The sequence below is a fragment of the Lissotriton vulgaris genome, chromosome 3_1 (genome assembly GCF_964263255.1).
Source record: "Lissotriton vulgaris chromosome 3_1, aLisVul1.2, whole genome shotgun sequence".
Classification (NCBI taxonomy): Eukaryota; Metazoa; Chordata; class Amphibia; order Caudata; family Salamandridae; genus Lissotriton; species Lissotriton vulgaris.
In genome coordinates, this window is record NC_141689.1 from 462,939,814 (window position 1) to 462,959,786 (window position 19,973).

The 19,973-nt window shown below is 43.5% G+C and overlaps 1 protein-coding gene across 1 annotated transcript; it reads right to left on the reverse strand.

The window, feature by feature from the left end:
- Window positions 1-8,921: 8,921 nt before the first annotated feature.
- LOC147726623 (small ribosomal subunit protein uS3) lies at window positions 8,922-9,737 on the reverse strand. Its single transcript, XM_086960687.1, has one exon. It carries the CDS (start codon window positions 9,728-9,730, stop codon window positions 8,975-8,977), a length of 756 nt encoding a protein of 251 aa, XP_086816813.1. The 5' UTR covers window positions 9,731-9,737; the 3' UTR covers window positions 8,922-8,974.
- Between the last annotated feature and the right edge of the window lie 10,236 nt (window positions 9,738-19,973).

A 19,973-nucleotide genomic window follows, 5' to 3' on the forward strand; every position in this document is an offset into this window, starting at 1 on the left:
AACATTTCCTTGTGAGAAACCAGCCCACTTCCTGTGTTTTATTTTAAACTCAAGTTTCTCCTGTACATTCAGTGAGGACATCCTTGCCTTAAAAGAGATCAAAAAATTATCCGACCATAAAACCGGGAGCCGGGGATCCATTTCTAAAGCTCCCCAATTAGCAAAAATAGGGTCAGGTAGGTGGCCCAACTGATGAGTGGGCAGTTCTGATTTTAGTGTCAGCTGTAAGGCTGCCAGTTCCTGGCGAATCTCTTGAGCCCCGGAATTGAGTGCGTCTTCAAAATGAAAGTTCATGTCACTCAACACTAGTCATTTTTCACCGTAGTGCTGGTTGCATTAGGCGCTCAATCAAATGAGGGGCAAACCGTGTATAGGGTCCATGAGGTCTATAAACCAGAAGCCCTTCAATTATGTAGTTGGTAGCTGTCGTAATAGAGAAGGGACCTGCCTCGCTATCTACGATGTCTGCCGGCTCAAGGGAGCACTGGAGAGCTTGTATATGAATAATCTCAATACCCCTCCCCTACCGGAGGGTCCATCCACTCTGGTAATCCCATAGTCACTTGAAAGGGCCTCGAGAATTTCAGGAGCTGAGCCTCGTTTAACCATGTCTCTGTGAAGAATAGCACACTAGTCATTTTTCACCGTAGTTCTGGTTGTATTAGGCGCTCAATCAAATGAGGTGCAAACCGTGTATAGGGTCCATGAGGTCTATAAACCAGAAGCCCTTCAATTATGTAGTTGGTAGCTGTCGTAATAGAGAAAGGACCTGCCTCGCTATCTACGATGTCTGCCGGCTCAAGGGAGCACTGGAGAGCTTGTTTATGAATAATCTCAATACCCCTCCCCTACCGGAGGGTCCATCCACTCTGGTAATCCCATAGTCACTTGAAAGGGCCTCGAGAATTTCAGGAGCTGAGCCTCATTTAACCATGTCTCTGTGAAGAATAGCACATCTGCTTGACCATCTAACAGGTAGTCACATATATCCACTCTGTGTTTCCTCAGGGATCAACAATTTATTAAGGCAAGGCTAAGTAGCTGGTCTGCCTCCTTGTCCTTCCCCTGAGAGTTCGCCGTAAAAGGACAGTAGCTGCACTTCCAGCTTCTGCTTCTGGCCATTATACTGTGCCTACATGGCTCACCAAGAATAGGGCAAAACGAATGTAACTGTTGGAAGCTATAATGCACACCTTGTCCAAAACCAGCAGACGTTCTGGCCCCAGGCCTCGGACGGCCCAGGATGGGCGCAGACAGGCTTGCCTTTGGCATGCTGGCGGTACGCCCGCTGCACACCCTGCTGCGCGGCCACTCAGGCATGTGACCTTTGTAGCAGGTCTCGCCCGGAAACTAGAGCGCTAACCCTGCAGAGCGGAAGTGCCTGGCTCTCCCTTCCACGCCCTCCACGCAACGGTACTAGCTACCGTGTCGGACAGAGGCGGGAAGGACCAGAAATTGAGCTCAGGCCTTCGCTAGCAGGTAGGATTAAAAATGCCCCCCTTGCACTCCCCAAAATAAGATCAAGTAAAAAACAGTATTATTTAAAAGTAATCAGGGCAGGAAGATTTAAAAAGACACCTTATCAGGCCGTACCGCAAACAGGTCAGGGGACCCTGCCACTTCTGCCTGTATTAATGTGGGTCCGGCCTATCTCAGAGACCTAGGGGCATATTACCAAGCAATAGCGATAATTATCGCTATTGCTTGGTTGGAGACAAAAATTTACCGCTAAGCTGCGGCGATTTTTATTGCAAATAAACCTTGGTATTACCAAGGTTTATCGCAAATGCGATAAAAATTGGCCGCAATGCATGAATATCGCTGCAAAGTCAGCGATATTAATGCATTATTGAGCTAATGCTCTTAGCCATGTTATCCACCTCCCATTGGATAACATGGCTAAGAACTGCTCAGGGCAGGTGTTAGCTTTTGGAGATATTCGTGCTTAGCGCGAATATCTCCAAAAGTTGGTAATAGGAGATAGCGATGTTAGCGACTGTTTCCAGTCTCTAACATCTTGGCACGCCCACTTTGCATGTCATTAGTGATAAATATCACTGACATGCAAAGTGGGGCCCAAGATGATCGCTATCTCCTTAAAGCTGTCGCTAACTGGTGTTAGCGACAGCTAAGTAATAGGGAGATCATTTTATTTCCGCTTTCTTGCCTTTTAAAGCCAAAAAAGCGGAGATAAACCCCCTTCATAATATGCCCCCTAGTTACCAAGTATGTTCCTTGCAGGTCTCTTAGATCCAGAGGGACGGGGCAGCTGGTAATTCCCAAGGTAAAAAGGCCAAAATGGGAGGTCGTTCCTTCCGGGTTTTGGCTGCTCAGAATTGGAATAGACTGCCTATCCAACTGAGGCTTGAATACTCTGAAACTAAATTCAGAAAGCTGCTGAAAACCCACCTATTTTCTGCTTAGCGCAAGGGTGCTCTCTCCTGTGGTAATCTGTCTCCTCCCTCTCACCTAGCGCAGGGACACGCAGAGATGGCGTAACCAGGCGCTTCATAAATTTGATTATTATTTATTTATTAATTATTTTATTATGACTGAAGTTTTCCTTTTAATGCTTTATACTGCCATTGAAATGCGATATATATCTATGAATTGATACGTATTTACCATATCTTTGTACTGTGCACTTTTAGGTTTTGTCGAAATGAAATAAAGTTGAGTGACTTACTGAGACTAAGCTATACCACCACATGGGACTTTTTCACCCCAAAATGCTCAGTGGTAATTATAATCATAAAGTAGTTCCAGGCACGTTTTGCTTCCCTTAATAAATTCATGTTGAAGCTTCAATTAACATACATTTACTTAATTCACTAAACTTACTATATAGTCCAGTAAATATTTTCATAGTTGAAAGAAATTGTATTTAATATTAATAACATGGGGTGTTCATCTTTATTTAAGCATTGTCTTTAGAAATCGACACCCTGCTTCACCATGATCAACCCTCGATCCTTCTTAAGAAACATTTATGGGGAGTATTCTTATCAAAAATTAAAGTACATCTACAAAACTATTGATATGCCATCATGCAAAAGTTGATGTAAAATAGCAGTTTTATCATTGTCACTGCTGTGTACCATACTTAGTCATCTGTGAATGCTACCCAGATACTGATCTTCTATCTAACGTGATGACACCATAGATATATGTTATGTTTTCACTTGTGGTCTTTTCATTCTTATAAACATTCTCTAACACGCCCTACGCATGCTGCCGCCTCATGAACGTGCTGATTATCAGCCACGCGGTCTACATTTTTTATAAACGTTTTCCTTCCTTTTCTGTTTTGCTAACTCCGACGTTGAAGTGCTTTCTGACAGCAAAATGCTTGACTCACTAGCTTTTCTTCTATTTCGATGTTCAACCGGAATTTGGTTAATGTTCTTAACATCTTAATGTAATGAAGCATATATGCTTTTAATGAACAATTATATCCCTTCTAATAACGTTTGGTGTTGCAATAATTTCCAAACGTTTCCACTAACCCATTTTATTTCTTAATAGATCGCACTATCTTCTTGATTTATTCCACATTCCTTATCTTTTGTTTCTATGCTTGACTGTACTCAAGTCAAGTCAAGTCAAACCGGCTTTATTCGGATTTTGAAATATCCATAAAAGTGCAAATCATCACAACCAATAGTACATAAATATACAATCACATAAAACACATTCATAAAAACGGGTTAAGGCTAAAGACTTCAGTATCGACATGAGACCAATGTGCAAGGATAGCAATAAAGTACAAATAATTACTGTATATACATTCGGTAAATAACAGTTCTAGCGATATCAATGTAAACTTCAGACTAAGTGCAAAAACAGCAGATATTAGTGCAAAATAGTTCACTTTATCTATGGCATATTCATAGAAACTCGCAAACGTATCGCAGATTGCAGGAAGGAGCTTACTCTGAAAATCGTGTCATCACTAACTAACTGCTGTATTTCATAAAATGCCATGTTAAAATTTATAATAGCATGTAAATAAACCTCCCTAAGCTGCCTTTAGTTCCTTATGCATCACTAGCGTTTACATCTCTGCTTTTAGTTGCATTGTTCTCCCATGTTACCAAGCCTCCCCAGTGTATATTTTGCACTTTCTAGCCTCATCCACTTTTTATTTTATTTTTTTATTTTTCCCCCTGCATTTATTATCTCATGTTATTTTTTGTGATGCCCTAGTTTATTGACCTTTTTGATGATGTTGTATTTCACTTTGTTCTTTGTAATGACAACTTTGTTTATTTCAATAAAATTTCCTTGAACTTTAACCACATGGCTGCTGTGGGGATTTTTGCGCTGTGCTGGATTTTGCCATTTTGCTGGCACCATGACGAGCTCAGCTCGTCATCAGCACACGACACCCGTGGGTGATGACGAGCTGAGCTCGTCATCAGCATCGAAAGGGTTAAAATAAGGAATCAAATACTGTTTAGTATATCTGACATAAAAACCACAGAAAAACAGAAAATGTGACAAAGTTTGTTTGCAACCGATGCCCCACAGGCAAGGCAGGTTCTCCAAATTTTTGGAAAACAGAGTGAGTATTTTATACTTCTGTCCCTGAGACGAAATAGCAAACTCCTATTCCATCTCCCAAGATTTTTTTCTGGGGTATACATGTGGCATATTATTATTCTTGCCTAGTGACACCAGAAGAGGGATGTATCTAATGATTGACGGTTTATGGAGCTCCATATTTTCTCTTTCCTCACGGTATAAATCATACTATGCCCCTCTCACAGAGAGTAGACTTATACCGTCTGTAACTAGAGGGGTGGAGAAAATGTGCTCCAGCCTTACACTGGCTAGGCTTTTCTTCACTGCACTTAGCCATGGCAAGTAACTACCCCTGTCACATTTAAGACTATCAGTGATTATTTCTTGTGTTAAGAGTGCGGCTGGATTTCTCCATATCTTTAGCCAGAATAATACTGGCCGCGACTTGATGAAATCCTCCACATAATGAAGATTTAATTCCTTATGGCAAATGAAGGTAGGTGCTGAAATTATAGCCCCTAATACCTTTCTACAGAATCTATTTTTCTCAGTTTGGATACTACTGCAGTTTGTATACCCCCACACCTCTGCGCCTTAAGTCGCCGTTGGTATACATTGGGCTCTATAGATCTGTAGTAACTGTATTACAACCTCCGTCTGCTTTGGCTGTCGGAGGCTAATGATTGAATTTATAGCCTTGCCGAGTTTATTTTTTCCAAGCGCCACATGTGGCTGCCAGGATCGTGAGCCTGAAAAGACTAGACCCAGGTAAGGAAAAGTGCGGGTGTTTCTTAAGAGATCTTTTCCTGACACAATGTGGTAAATGTGGTGCTTTTTGGGCCTGCAGGACATTATATAAGATTTATTAAAATTGGTACACAAATCCAAGTCTGCCATAAAGGATACGAAACCCGTTATTAAAGTGCGAAGTGCTTTAGGTGTGCGGCCCATCAGGACCGCATTGTCTGCATATAAAAGTACGGGAAACAGTTTACCATTAATTTTAGGGACATTGCAAGCTAATTTAGACAGGGATTTATTTAATTCTTTTATATAAAGAATAAAAAGTAAGGGGGCTAAGACACAACCTTGTCTAACCCCCCTACCAATTAAAATATCCCCGGAAACCTCTCCATCGTTGTTTATCCTAACCCGTGCTTTTAGGTCTCTATGCAGATGCGCCAAGAAGTATACAAGTGCCTTATCCAACCCATAATTTAAAAGAATCTCCCATAGTCGTGAACAGTTAACAAAATCAAATGCCATACTTAAATCCATGAAACCCAGGTATAGGGGGGCTTGTTTGGCGATAGTATATTTGCCCAATATAAGATTTAAGTTCAGGCACTGTTCTACAGTTTCCACACTACTCCTAAATCCCAGCTGACATGGACTTAAAATTTGAGCTTCCTCTGCCCAATTCCTGATCTTATTAAAAATCATTCTTCCTAAGATCTTCAAAGTATTATCGATCAAAGATATGGGGCGATAGCAACTAGGATTAAGTCTATCGCCCTTCTTGAAGATGGGAACGATTATACTATTTGACCAGGTTTTAGGGATTGTAGTATTGGACAGATTGTTAAAAACATTACACAGTAAGGGCGACCAGAAGTCTGGCTCAGATTTAATTAGGTAAATTGATAATCTGTCAGGACCTGGCTCTTTATTTCCTGCACTTTGGTTTATGGCATCTTCCACTTCAGTTATAGAAATATTAACTGTATTAACTAGACAATAACTGACAAAAGTAATTGTTGATGCTGTATATATTTTTGAGAAATGCTCTTCCCAAGATTTGCTAGCTACATTACAGTTTATCGGGGTAATGGTTGAGCCCAAAAACCTCATAGATTTTACCTCCCCCCAAAACACAGAGACGTCTTTGAGTGCAGCGGAGCGTGCAAGAGAATCCCACCGCTCCTTTAATAACTCCCCTGTACGTGTTTTTGTTGCTTTCTTATAGCGTTCTCTCAGGACTCTAACCAGAGTCCTGTCCCTGAGTTCCGCGGAAAGTGCTTCACGTAGTTCTCGGTTCGCCCGTGAACAAGTGCCATTAAACCATCTAGGGTTTTTACTAGAGTTACTAACGGGTTTAGAAATTTCTTGTTTAAGGCCCGCGCATAACCTAGTAAAAGCCTGAATGATCTCCAGGCCTAGGCATCTACTGGACAAGCACGTTTCTATTAGTATAGGATAAGATTTTATAATACGTGCTAGGAGGGCCTTGTTGTCTATGCCCTTCCAAATTACTTTAAGTTTGTCGGTTGATGCAACCAGATTTTTTGCCCCTATTTCTTTACGTTTTATGAGTTTGTTAGCAAATTTAACAATTGTCAAGATTGGGTTATGGTCACTGTGAACGGTACTTAAAACATCGGCCTTTACTAAATAGTTCACAAGGGGGGAAGATATAAAAACATAATCAATTGTAGACGAACAACCACGTCCTCTAAAGGTAGGCAATGGACCCTTGTTCGATGTACCTCCAACTTTCTCCATGACGTTAGTTAAATCCCGAATGGCTAAGTGATTATACCATTCTTCCCCTCTTTTACAGGGTGTTACCCGGGCAGATAACAAACCTGAGTTGTCCATTCAATTGTGCAAATGCGCATTGAAGTCACCCCCAGACAGATGCAATCCAGTTTGCCTTACCTTTGTTCAACTACAATCTTATCAATAAAATCAAACAAATTGATAAAATTCCTATTAGGTTGTGAAATAAAATCATTATTATAAAAATGTATTAAACATAATGTAATCCCGTTAGAATAGATTATAGCCTGGAAGGTACTATCATTTGTCTCCAGGGATTTAATGTTACTCCCTGCGGTAATCTTTATCCATATGGATAGGCCCCCATTGGCTCGGCCGGCTAAAGGGTTAGGTACAGTGTTATTATAACAAGAAAATCCATCAAGAAGCAAACCACTGGTGCACCATGTTTCTTGAAACATTAGAATATCGAATTTACTGATCCAATTGGTCCACTCTACCATTTTCATCTTTGACTTTGGACCAGCAATATTCCAACTAAGTATGGTTAAATTATGATCTATGGAACCAAAGTCATCAATGACAGGGCAGGATGGCAACGATACTTCCGAGCTGACTTTATGAGGAGGGTGAGTGGACTCGAATTTGATCTCGACATGATTAACCATTTCAGCAACCTGGGGCCATTCTACAGTAATCTGGGGTTCTTTTGGTGGTCAGTCCTGACGCTCCAGGTCAGATAGGGCGCTAAATCGGTTTTGTATAGAAAGTATTGGTGTAACTAAATTGTGGATTTTCTGCGGAGGTCTGTAAAAGAACCCTAGAGGTAATGAAGATATAACAGTTGGGGAATTAGAGTGATCGATGTTACCAGTTAATATGTATTTCACCAGGGAAGGGTGTCTAAAGTTCACAACTATACAGTCACCCATGATATTCTTGACCGACGGTCCTATCCATCCCACCCGTCGTACCATTAGAATATCATTGGTAATCTCCATACCCATCCCTTTATACCTGAACAGCCAGCCGATGCACTTATTTTTAAGCTGGTCCCAGGACTCGCTTTGCTCTTCTTTCAAGGGGGGTACACCAGCTAGAATTATAACATAGGGACAAGCTTCTGGGGGCAAATGGAGGACAGTATCAGCATGTTTTTTAACCCGCATAACAGTAGTCGGTTTGATGTGTGAATCTTTCACCAATTTTGTGGGGGCTGACACAGATGGGGCAGGCAAGACTGCCATAGGCAAAGAGGTTTGACATAGGGGCCTGTCTACTACGGACGGCGGTGGACACGACAATGTGCCCACCGCAGTACTGGACGTGACGTTGGGGGACGGGTGATTTTTATCAACATCACACCTGCCACATACATTACCACCGCCAGATGTATTGCAGTTACCCCTGCCCCCACAGTGCCCCTATTAACAGCCTCCAAGTCTTTCAGAAGCCGTTCACCCCTGATTTGATCGATGATAGTAATCCCTTTTCTTTTAGTGTCTTCTTTCTTCACCAGGCTTTCTAATCTGTCCAAACGTTTAAAAATAAGATTAAACTACTTGTCAATTAGAATTTTCAATTGATTAAAAGTTGAGTCCACTATGGTATCAATTAGGTTTCCGTTTATCCTGTCTTGTGTGCCATTTGCAGAAATTAAATCAGTCTTTGTACAAATGGAATTAAATCCAGCTCCCACTGTTGTTAAGTCTACAGTCATATCATCTAGTTGCACAGTCATGCTGGCTGATGCCCCGCTTATTACAGTTTTTCCATGTGACTACATACTCTGAGGAGTTGGCTGACTTTTGTTGCGGGGTGGTTGTTTCCTCTTGTTAAGTGGCATTTTTGAGGGGCCTCTTTTCCTCTTTTCTCCTATAAAATTTTTTTTTTCATATTTATTTTTTTTACAGCTCTGTATCCAGTCATTTCTCAGGCACACCGTGACCCATTAGGCTGTAGGAACCGGCTGAGGCATGGCTGGTGGTTGCTGCGGCTGTTGTGGCGGCTGTTCTGGTTTTCCTCCTTTCTGCTCAGACATGGGAGTTGTTGGGAGGATCTCATCCTTGGGCTCCACAATGCTGACATGGTCAGGCAGTGGCTTCTTGGGCCCAATCTTGCCACTTGGGTCCCATGGCAGCATAATTTTCACTTTGATCCCAAGCACACCTTGCCTAAGCAGCACGTGGCGGACTGCAGTATCAACATAATAGTTCACAGGATCCCCACTGTGGATCATCAAGCCATCCACAAACTTCATGGACTTGGCTCTCTGGCCTCGAAGTTTACCAGAGACCACCACCTCGCAGCCCTTGGAGCCACTCTCCATGATGAAACGCAGGACGCCATAGCAAGCTCTACGCACCGCTAAGCCTCCCAGAAGTTTGTAACGCAGAGACTCCGCTTGGGCGATGGCACACAGACCTCTTGTAGCCACTTTCTCAGCATAGAGCTCCACACTACCCTCAGGAAAGCCAAACCTCTTCTGAACAACAGCAGTCAGTTCACGGATACGACGACCCTTCTCACCCAGAACATTCTGGGTCCTGGTGGCAAGGATGATTATTTCAGTTCTAGTTGGTGTAACTCTGACTTCCACCCCAGAGTAGCCATCTTCAGCCAGCTCACGAGTCAAAAACTCATTCAACTCCGCTTTGAAGATGCCATCAGCAACAAACTTCCTCTTCTTGGAAATTTGGACCACCATCTTGCACAGCGCATGGTATTGGAATTGGAGACCAAACTGGTGGGATCAATAATAGCTTCTATATCCTGCTGGAAATCAGAAATGGCAATCACATCCGTTGTCGAGCCCACAGGTAGGTTATCATTATGGGTGGGTTTGACAATTATTATGTTCGGTGATAACGGCAGTGAGGTTGTAATACCGCCATTTTCTGGGCCATTAGGAGAGTTTGAATGGGGTGCTGATAATCCCATTGACATTCTTCTTTCTGTATTTTCGATCTTTGTTGTGACCAAATTAAAGGCATTCACAAGCATGCTTTCAAAAGAAGAAGAGATGATAGATGAGTTCTTGGAGGCCTGGGCGGAAGTCACAGTGGTACGTTTCCCCATAATACAGATGTGCACTCACCTCACATACAATTTAGAGGGGTGGCCCGCACGACTGCGATCATCCGCGGACGGCCGCAGATGGCCCTGCCCTTGTCCCGGGCTTCTCCCGGGCTTGTCCCGCGTGCGTCCCGCTCGCATCCCGCGGGGTGGGAGGCGTTCCCTTCACTTAAGGCACCTCCGGGCGCGTCAATGGCGTCACTACTGCGCCGGACCCTGGGGCAGCTGGGAGATGTTGTTTCCCCGCTGCAGCCATTGCCCTCACAGCGCGAAGCAGAGCGCGGAGAAGGAAGATGCCGTTTCCCTCACGGCGGTGGCAGCAGGTAGGTAAGAGCCGTTGCCCTCACGGCGTGTTGAAAGTCAATGACCTGCTCTCATAGGGTATTCGGGCCTCCTCCTCAAAACCTTTCTTCGTAACTGGTGGTGATCAAGAATAGAAGAGGCAGCACAGTGAGAATAGGGAGCAGGGCTTGACTGTAGTTTTGATAATGGGTTCAGTATTTTAATAAAGTAGTGTGTATCATTTAAATATACATTCCTATTGTTTGCATCCTCTTTTGGTGTTGGAATAATTGCCAACATTATTCGCTCCTACCTTATACATATTAGTCAACTGATGTTTCAAATATGTTCACCTTCACGTCATTATTACAAAACAAATGGATGACTGAAACTAGATAGCAAATCAAAATAAGGAGTTGTTACATTGTTGGTCTGAGGTATTCGCCCAATAGTCGGTAATAAAACAGAAAAAAATTATAAAATAACGAAGTTGAGGTCGAGACAGGGTTTAATTTGAACTAGTGCTTTCCGGTGCTCTGCACCAGTACTTGCCAACACCAGCACTTATGATAGCTACCACCTGGTGGTGCTGTTTGTATAATTTAGAGATTAGCAGAACAAGAGTTGTTTATTAATTCAATATACATTAAAACATCTAATGCCTGCCACCAAAGCCATTCTTATGACTTTGGGAGCCTCGCTCTGCTTGAATTGTCACACTTGTAGCAGTGTAAAGGTGAGTAGTTGAACAGGTACTGTCATTGGCAGGGTGGTAGTAGCAATGAGGGGTGCTAGCTGCAGTGGCCTCCTGATAGAGGGCCCTTGCACTTTTGTTTTACAAATTAAGCTCTGTAACTACTTATATGAATTTCATGTGACAATGTTGTTCCTTTCCGGGGGCGAAGTGGAAGGGCAACAGAAAGATGAGTGTGATTGTGATGCATATGCATGGAGGTATTAATGGTCGTCATCATTGTTTGTCTTTGTGACTTCTTTGCTATATTTCCTGTGTGCACTGCGCATTTCGTTTGCACGCAGCTGTTGTTTAAATAATAAGTTGCAGTGTCCCCTACTTGATGTAAACCCTGTGATGCTGTGAGACTTATGAGGATGCTTATACCATGCGCCATAAGTATCCCATAATTATACTTCTGTGTTTGATCATTTAAGGAAACACATAAACTGGCTCTTTATCTTTCTAGGATCAAAGAAGACTCCCGGAACCAAATGAATCAGTTGATGGTTATCTGAATGAAAGAGTGCACTTTGTTTGCATAAAGCATTACGGCCATTGGCACAGTTTCTTTTATGATAATGTTTTCCAGCTTTCTACCCTGCTAGACGTTTCGGTGTGCCCTGGCGGGGTGGCCATGGATATGATATTAACATTGGTTGAGCTGCAGGACCTATTTCCGAAGATTCACTTGGTAAGTGTAAATGCCTGCTGTATTACCATTCAAATAGACACATATCAGCCAACATCAGTCAAAGCCATGAGCATCTGCAGTAGCAAATGTCATAAACTTGCTCTAGTATCAGGCGAAAATGCACTGCCATTCGCAGAGAGGAAAACAGGATTGACCAAGTTCACCTATCCCAGTTTTAGCGTGATGTTCCTTGAACGTGTTGAGGGTGTTGCCCATATTCCATAAACAGCTTTCTGTTGGTGACATTAGCATTTGTCAATGGCAGAAGAGGTCGGTGGTCGTTTAATTTGCAGAAGTAAATTGCACAGAGCTCTATTGCACAATATGAGGCATGTTCATTGTTTCACTAAAAAAGTTAATAAATCTAGCACCTGTTAGAATTGGCAAATTAAAATAACTTTGACTCTAACACCAGTCCTTCCCGATAAAAAAAAACATCTGGGCGAGACTGGGGTACCAAAAGCAGCCCTGGCAAAAAATGCTCAAAGCAGCCCCTCTCCCACGTCTCCTGTCGCTATCGATCTCTTTTCATCAATCCTTGCTCTCTCTTCTTTAACTGTAATCACTCTCTGCCTGCACCTCGCTTCTTCCCTTTATCTCGCTCTTGGAGCCTCTCTTCAATTAACCTCTGAGAGACCTGGAAAACATGACAGAGACACCAGGAGTGGCTGTGGGCTTTCAAAACTGCCCCTCAGAAGACTCAAAACATCCCCCCCCCCAGGGAATGCCTGTTGCAATTAAAGCCCTGTCCTCAGGGGGCATCAAGTATTGGTGAAGCAAGTGCAGTGACACCAGGGCCCAGGGACCTGAGGTTCCCACGAATACAACAAATTAGGGGGCAGATTTATGAGGCCCTTGCGCCACGTTTACGCCACTGTTGCGTCACGCAAGTCGGCGTAAACGTGGCGCATCCCTACGAACGATTTACAACGTGACGCATCTAGGCAGATGCGTCACGTTGTAAAGCCCTGCGCCGCTTGTGGGCGTTCCGGCGCAGGGTGGGCGTTCCGGGGCAGGTGTGCCTCGCAAAAGTGGCTGAGTGAAATCTATGAGATTTCACTAAGTCACTTTTAAGCCAATGCTGCGTCAGCATTGTTAAAATGGGGCACCCCCCGAGCCTTGCTGGAGCTGCGTCGCGCTTGCGACGCAACTCCAGCAATGCGCCACATTTCCGGCACAGATGCGTCACGCATCTGTGCCGTTTTTGCACCATGGTGCGCCGCATTATAATTGCGGCGCACCATGGCTGGCGGAGCTGTGGCGCACTGTGGCGCATGTTAACTGGCGCATCCCTGGGGATGCGCCAGTTAACATAAATTTGCCCCTATGTATTTTACTACCCCAACATCAGCCAAAGTGTCCTTTGTCCTTGCTTGCACCAAGACCCATGACATCCTTGCTATATAAACCTTGCAATAAAAATGTTGTATCACAGTATGTGTCAATGTCTGTAGCTAAGGAGGAGTAAGCCCGATATAACTTGAGAGATAGACAATGCGTTACTTGTCATTCTCTCATTATTACAATATCAGCTGTGCACCCAAAGGCGTAGCTTCAGGGGGTGTTTGGGGTGTTACACCCACCTAATACATTTATTTTCGGATAAATAGTTGAGTGCAGGTACTTTTAGTCGGGCATGGTGAGTTGTCTGAGGTTTTCACAAGGAACATTTACATACACGTATACATAAATGCGCACACAATCTCTCCCTCTTTCTGTTTTTAAAAATGTTGGTTATTTTTCAAAAGATAATTTTCTGTCAATTAGTTCATCTCCCTTCCCCCGGTACCTTAGGAACCCTCTCATGCACTCTGCTTGTTGTATGATGTATTTTAACATTATATGCCAGCATGATTGTTGGGAAATCTGGGGCACCCCTCCCCCCCACACCCCATAACCTTACTGACCAAGCTACACCCTGAGTGATCCGTCAGGGATCAATAGTGCAAGTAATGTACTTGAACGTTAGAAGAAAGGACGGAAAAATGAGCATTTGGAAGTATATACTAAAAGTATACTTGCAAAAAGGTAAAATTACAACCAGAAATATTCATTTTAGTGGATTTGAATTCCTTACTGGAATAATTTTCATAACAGTGATGGTAGGATTATGATAAAAATCTCATTAGTATGCGTAGCATAAGAATATATGTTTAATTGTTAAACAGTCTCTGTAGCAGTCATACACTCATATCACTGGTTTAATCACTGCTGCAAAATCCATGCAATACTAGAGTGAGTAAAGTATTAAGGCATACAGAGTGATAACACTAACCTTGAACACACACAATAACTTTCTACTCAGAATTATGTTGGCTGTTATCTTGAAGGAAATCAAACAAATTGGAATTCATCCAGACGGAAGCGGTTGCTTGCAGTAACAGGAGGCTGCATTGCTACAGGGGCGTAATGGGCCCAGGGGTGCAGGGGCCCCCTAGTCCTCTCTGCATGAATAGGATGCCCTCAGTATGTCTGTGCAGCGTGTCTCTCTACATCAGCTGCAGTTTGCAGCATACTCTGAGCTGACACGATGCAGACCAAGGATTGGAAAGAAACAACATAAACGTTTTGTTTCTCTTCAGTTCGAGCCTGCCACGCATCTTGCATGAGTGGGCGGGCCCCCCTGACAGAGAGCAACCTCGACAGAGCACTGCTCCTCTGAGAGTGCAGAAGGCAGCACAGAAATGACTGGAGCTGAGGTAGGGTTGCCACCTTTGCCAGAGAAAATGTCAGCTCTCTCTCTTCATGCTTTACATATCTGCACAGGCCTGCGCATGATTCTTAAGTAGACCTTTATATGAAAACATCTGTATTCATTTCAACATTGCCTTTCTGCCTTTGTTTACTTATGTGATCAGCCAGGGGCCATTCGGGTACCGAAAATACAATTTAAAGTGTTTCCTTCTTGCTAACTGTTAAAGGTATGTATTGATAAGGGAAAGAAATACCAGCCAGGACATTAAATGCTAGTCATTGCAAGTGATATCCCAATATTTCTATTAAAGCTTCTGAATAGGGCCCAGAGTTCTTGCTTCCCTCAGACATTCTTTGAATAAGGTGTCGGGCAAAAGTTCAAAGCAACATACAATACATATCGTTTAAAAATAATTGACAAATATATGCCAATAAAAGCACTAGAAAGGGACTAGCTTAACTCAAATAATTCCATGATTTATTTTTAAATCGAAGTATTCTACAAAGCAGATTGCCTTTGTGTTACATAAAAAGATTCAGTGAATTCAATATTTAAATAACCATTTAAGTTGCAGTAGTGTAAAACCGAGAACTCAGCCTCTCTCTTGTAGGATGCATTGTTTTTTAAACCTGGGGCCTCATTTATGAAAAGTGACGCATCGCTGCGTGAAAACAGCGATGCGTCACTTTTCACTGCGCACTCCTTGCGACACCAATGATGCGTCATATTTAATGTATGACGCATCATGTCGCAAGGACTTACAGATACGTCAGTATTTCTGACGCATCTGTAAGCGCAAAAGTGACGCATTGCTGGAGTGTGTCACAAAAGTGACGCAACTCCAGCAATGCATCCTTTCACATGGGGAAAGCCCCATGTGAAAGGGCTTGCGTCAGTCTTACGCCTGCTGTGAGGCAGGCGCAAGATTTTGACGCAACCGCATCCTAAAAGTGACGCAGTGAAATCTCATAGATTTCACTGCGTCACTATTACGAGGCTTTTTGCGGGGGAACGCCCCCTCTGCATACATTATACCTGATGCAGGTATAATGTGGCGCAGGGGTTTAAAAAGTGACGCACCTAGATGCGTCACTTTTTAAATATGGCGCAACAAGGCGCATGTTTTACGCCGCAGATGCGTCACAAAAAGTGACGCATCCGCAGCGCAAAACTGATGCAAGGCCTCATAAATGAGGCCCCTGGTTCTTGTTATATTGCTTTTCCCCTTATAGACAGGATTACAAGTACCAGAATTCAATGCATCAACTACTCACACCTGAAATGGAAAAATGCGAGGTCACTGTGTAGAATCTAATGGATGATTTATTGTACACATATTCAGCATAAAAGCCTTTCCTTCATTGTTTCGAAAAAGTACATTTGTGTTTTCATACTGGAATAACAGGAATGTTCAGCAGCATTACAACTTTAGTTACAAAACTAAAAACCTTCTGTCACAAGGGAGACTGTGAAACCAAAGCATTTTTCTGTGGGCCTACGAGGAAGGGGACCAAGCACATAATTTTATTAGGCAATTGATTATAAAGCCAGGCAGCTGTAAGGGAATTATTGCTGAAATTGGAGGCTGAAAGCCTTTACTGAATTGCAAAATGGATCTAGTGCATATGAAAAAGACATTTTATGCTTGTAAACCCTCTGACATTGTGAATCACATTGACTGGTAACTCAAAATGTTTGTTTTTTAGGTCCTATGTTAGGTAAAGAATTAATTCATATTCAAGTGCTGTGTTGCAGTTAAAGATGTAATGGGTTTTAAATTGGACTTTTTTTAAAACTGTTTTTCAGTGAAATATTTACTTTTCTGTTTTGTGTACCTGAAAACAAAATACAATTATAACAAATGTAAGTTAGGTCTGCTGGTTCCATGATTGGCAATCCCATATCTAAACTATAACTTATCCCACAAATATTTATCTATTTACTGGATTTATTGGAGTGGTAAGACATTTTGGAGCATATTATTAACGGCCAGTGATAATTATCCCTGGCCGTGCTGAGCGATAATTTCATTATTGCAGGCAATCTCTGGAATTTATTGCCCTGGTAGCGCGTTATTAACAACGCGTTACTCCAGGGCGATAAAAATTTCAGAGATAGGTAGGTTATCGACATTTTGCAGGGAACATTGCTGGGTTTCCAGCGATGTTCCCTGCAAAACGGCGATAACCTTGCTGATACGACCCACAGGTTCATAGCCGCATAATGCACCCCAATGTTTGGGATAGGTAAGTCTGCATTTTAGCAGACATTCATTTTTGGAGTTAGCAGCAGTCTTCTCCAAAAACTAACGTGTGCTAAAATGCTGGGGCAGCCTTGTTAATTTTGCGATGTGAACATCATCGATTTTGCAAAGTTGTCCATGTGGGGTAAGCCCTGTGACATGACACCCGCTTTGCCTCTCATTAGAGATGTAAAGGGAGGCGCTGGGGAAAAGGGTGCTAACATGCGATTATGCATGTTAGCACCCTTTTGTATGTTTTTTGGCTTTTTAAGCCAAAAAATCGGAGTTAAAGCCATTGTAAATATGCCCCTTAGTTGGGGCCCTATTAGCATATCTTGCTAGTTCCCTCCCCCGCCCAAACATTTCTTATGGCATTGTATTGCTTTAGGGGGCCGGGGGGGGGGGGGGGGGGTGACACCTCTACATTCAGCTTGGTTCAGAGGTAGCACGTTCAACGTGAGCTTGTTTTAACAGACTGCACGAGCAGTGGCGGGGTAGGCCGTGTGGGATACGTAATTAAAGGATGACTAACAGAGGGGATATTTACCTACGATCACGGAATACGCTTTACTCTGGCTGGATGTAGGCAATGCAGGCCGGATTAAAGCTTTCAGCAAGTCATTGGTGATAGCCAAACATTTTTAAAACATCCTTAGCGATGAATGACATATACACCACCTCCCGTCCTTTGGAAGCTACCGAACAGAAAAGCACAGCGCACAATCACCTCCACACAGGAAGCACCAGACAACCGTATCATCCAACACTACAATAAATCATCTTTCCAAATGGCATATTTTCATCTTCTAAGAGCTGCCGTCACGAGCAGTCCATTTCACTTGGCAAATAAGAAGTGCTTGAGATGCTGCTGAAGTGCTGCTGCCCAGCGCGTGGCCGCATTCCGCCGCTGATTGGATGGGCACGTTCCAACCTCTGGCAGGAAATGACCAGGGCTTTCGGGTCAGCCCGAGTGGTGAAGTGAGAAAGGCAGGCGCTGACAATCAGCTCCCAATTACAGGTTATCAGCAGGGGAGAAAATCAGAAATGAGTTTCTTTTCAATTGAGAATCTGCCTACACTGGAGCCTGCAGCTTGGATTGTTCAGAACTCATAAATAATCCATGCAATTTCATTCATACACAACGGTTTGAGATGGGTATTTCATCTAGTGGCTTCCCATTTGAATATAGGAATTAAATATCTTTTTATAGAAAAATCAGCTAGAAATATATCTGGTCATTCTAGTTATAAAAGTTTGTTATAATGCCGTGTTGAAGAAGCATGCACGCCTCGTTTATTGTAGCATCTCCGATGGACTGTGCTGCGCCAATTTATTTTGAAAATCTACAGTTGGCAATCAGCAGTCCCGCCACGTTAAAGTCCTGAGAATTATAACAGAAAATAATACATATAATACATTAATATAACATATAATATGCTTGCCATTCTCTGTATGCATCTGCCCTTCTCTGTCCACTTCCGTATGCGCCTCTAAAGGGGGAAGGAGACTGCCTTTATGACGCATTTTAAACCGAGAGCAGGAGCTCTGGTATTGCCAGACCGTCTTCGCTACTTGTCGGAGCAGCAGCGTAAAAATCAAGAAAAAAAGAATTCCGGCCTAAAATGAACATTAAAGGCAGTTGCAAGAGCTGGGTGGGAACAACAAGTCCCCCGGACGAGGAAGTACGGACTGAGAGTGACAGGCTGACGGAGTAATTGTCTCCTCATAATAGATGCTCTTGGAGTGCTCTTTCCTCTATAGGTTATTGATCTCCTTATATACGTTAGCAACACTCAACTTAGACTCCCAGATCTGTCGGCTGTTGACTATCAGGAGGCCTACCACACAAAAAGGGCACTGCAAGCACGAATATAACATACCTTCTCTGGCATAGTTTTAGGCAGACTGGTGTCTTAAAACGTTGAAGAACTGCCGGAAGGCTAGCCACCTGAAAATATGATTTGATTGATTGATTGATTGAAAGGCGATTTGTGTAAGCGCTACTTTGCCCAAAGGCGTCAAGGCGCAAAAGATGGAATAAAAAGCCAGGTACTGAAGTGAAATGGAGGGAAGAGGAGAACTAAGAGTAGGCTTCAGTAAAGCGCAGGGTTTTGAGGCCCTTTCTGAAGAGCAGCAGGGAATCCTGGCCCCTGAGTTCCAAAGGGAGCTCGTTCCAAAGTCTGGGGGCTAGTGAGGAGAATGCCTTACCACCCCATCTCGCCTTGGCGACTCGGGGAATAGACAACAAATACTGACCGGAGGAGCGTAGTGCCCTGCCAGGAATATAGGTCGACACTAAGGTCCTGATGCCCTCAGCGCCAGCACTGTGAAGAGCCTTGTGGGTGATGGTCAGAATTTTAAATTTTATTCTGGCATGCACCGGGAGCCAGTGAAGGTTTCTCCTGATCCTGGTCCCGGAGGAGCGTCTGGGGGCATTGACAACAAATCTTGCTACCGCGTTCTGGACGACCTGCAGGCGATGGAGTAGTTTAGTGCTCATGCCAAGGTAAAGAGCATTGCAGTAGTCCAGTCGCGAGGATAGAAGGGCAACTGCCACCTGTTTCCGGGCATCAGGGGAAAGATAAAGAGTAAGTTTTCTTAGGATCCTTAAGACCCCGCAGCAAGTTGAGACAGTTCTACTTACTTGCTTATCAAAAGCAAGTGAGGTGTCAAAAATGACTCCCAGATTACGGGCAGAAAAAGAAGGCTGGGGACAAGATCCAAGTGTCTGGGGCCACCAATCATCTGACCAGATCTCCTTATTTCCCCCGAAGATCAAGATCTCCGTTTTCTCCCCATTCAATTTAAGAAAATTCGAGGCCATCCAACCTGCCACAGCTTCCATACAGTTTCGGAAGTTTAGGGCCGTGGTCTCGACAGAGTGGGACAGGGAGACCATAATCTGGGTGTCGTCGGCGTACGAGAGCACTTCCAGTCCAAAAGTTCTTACAAGCCTAGCAAGTGGGGCCACGTAGATCTTGAACAATGTGGGGCTCAAAGCGGAGCCCTGTGGAACCCCACATTGCAAAGGCATGGCATTGGAAAGGAAGTCACCCAGTTTGACCCTTTGCTCCCGATGGTTGAGAAAAGAAGTGAGGAGGCTGAGAGCCCGACCCTTCACCCCCGTCTCACTGAGGCGGGAAGCCAGAATGGTGGGGGACAGGGTGTCAAATGCTGCCGTAAGGTCGAGTAGGATCAGAAGAGTGGTCTGACCACTATCGACCTTGGC

What these genes read in the sequence shown, in the direction of transcription:
- LOC147726623 (XM_086960687.1), bottom strand. Translation starts at nt 9,730, where the DNA reads ATGGTGGTCCAAATTTCCAAGAAGAGGAAGTTTGTTGCTGATGGCATC.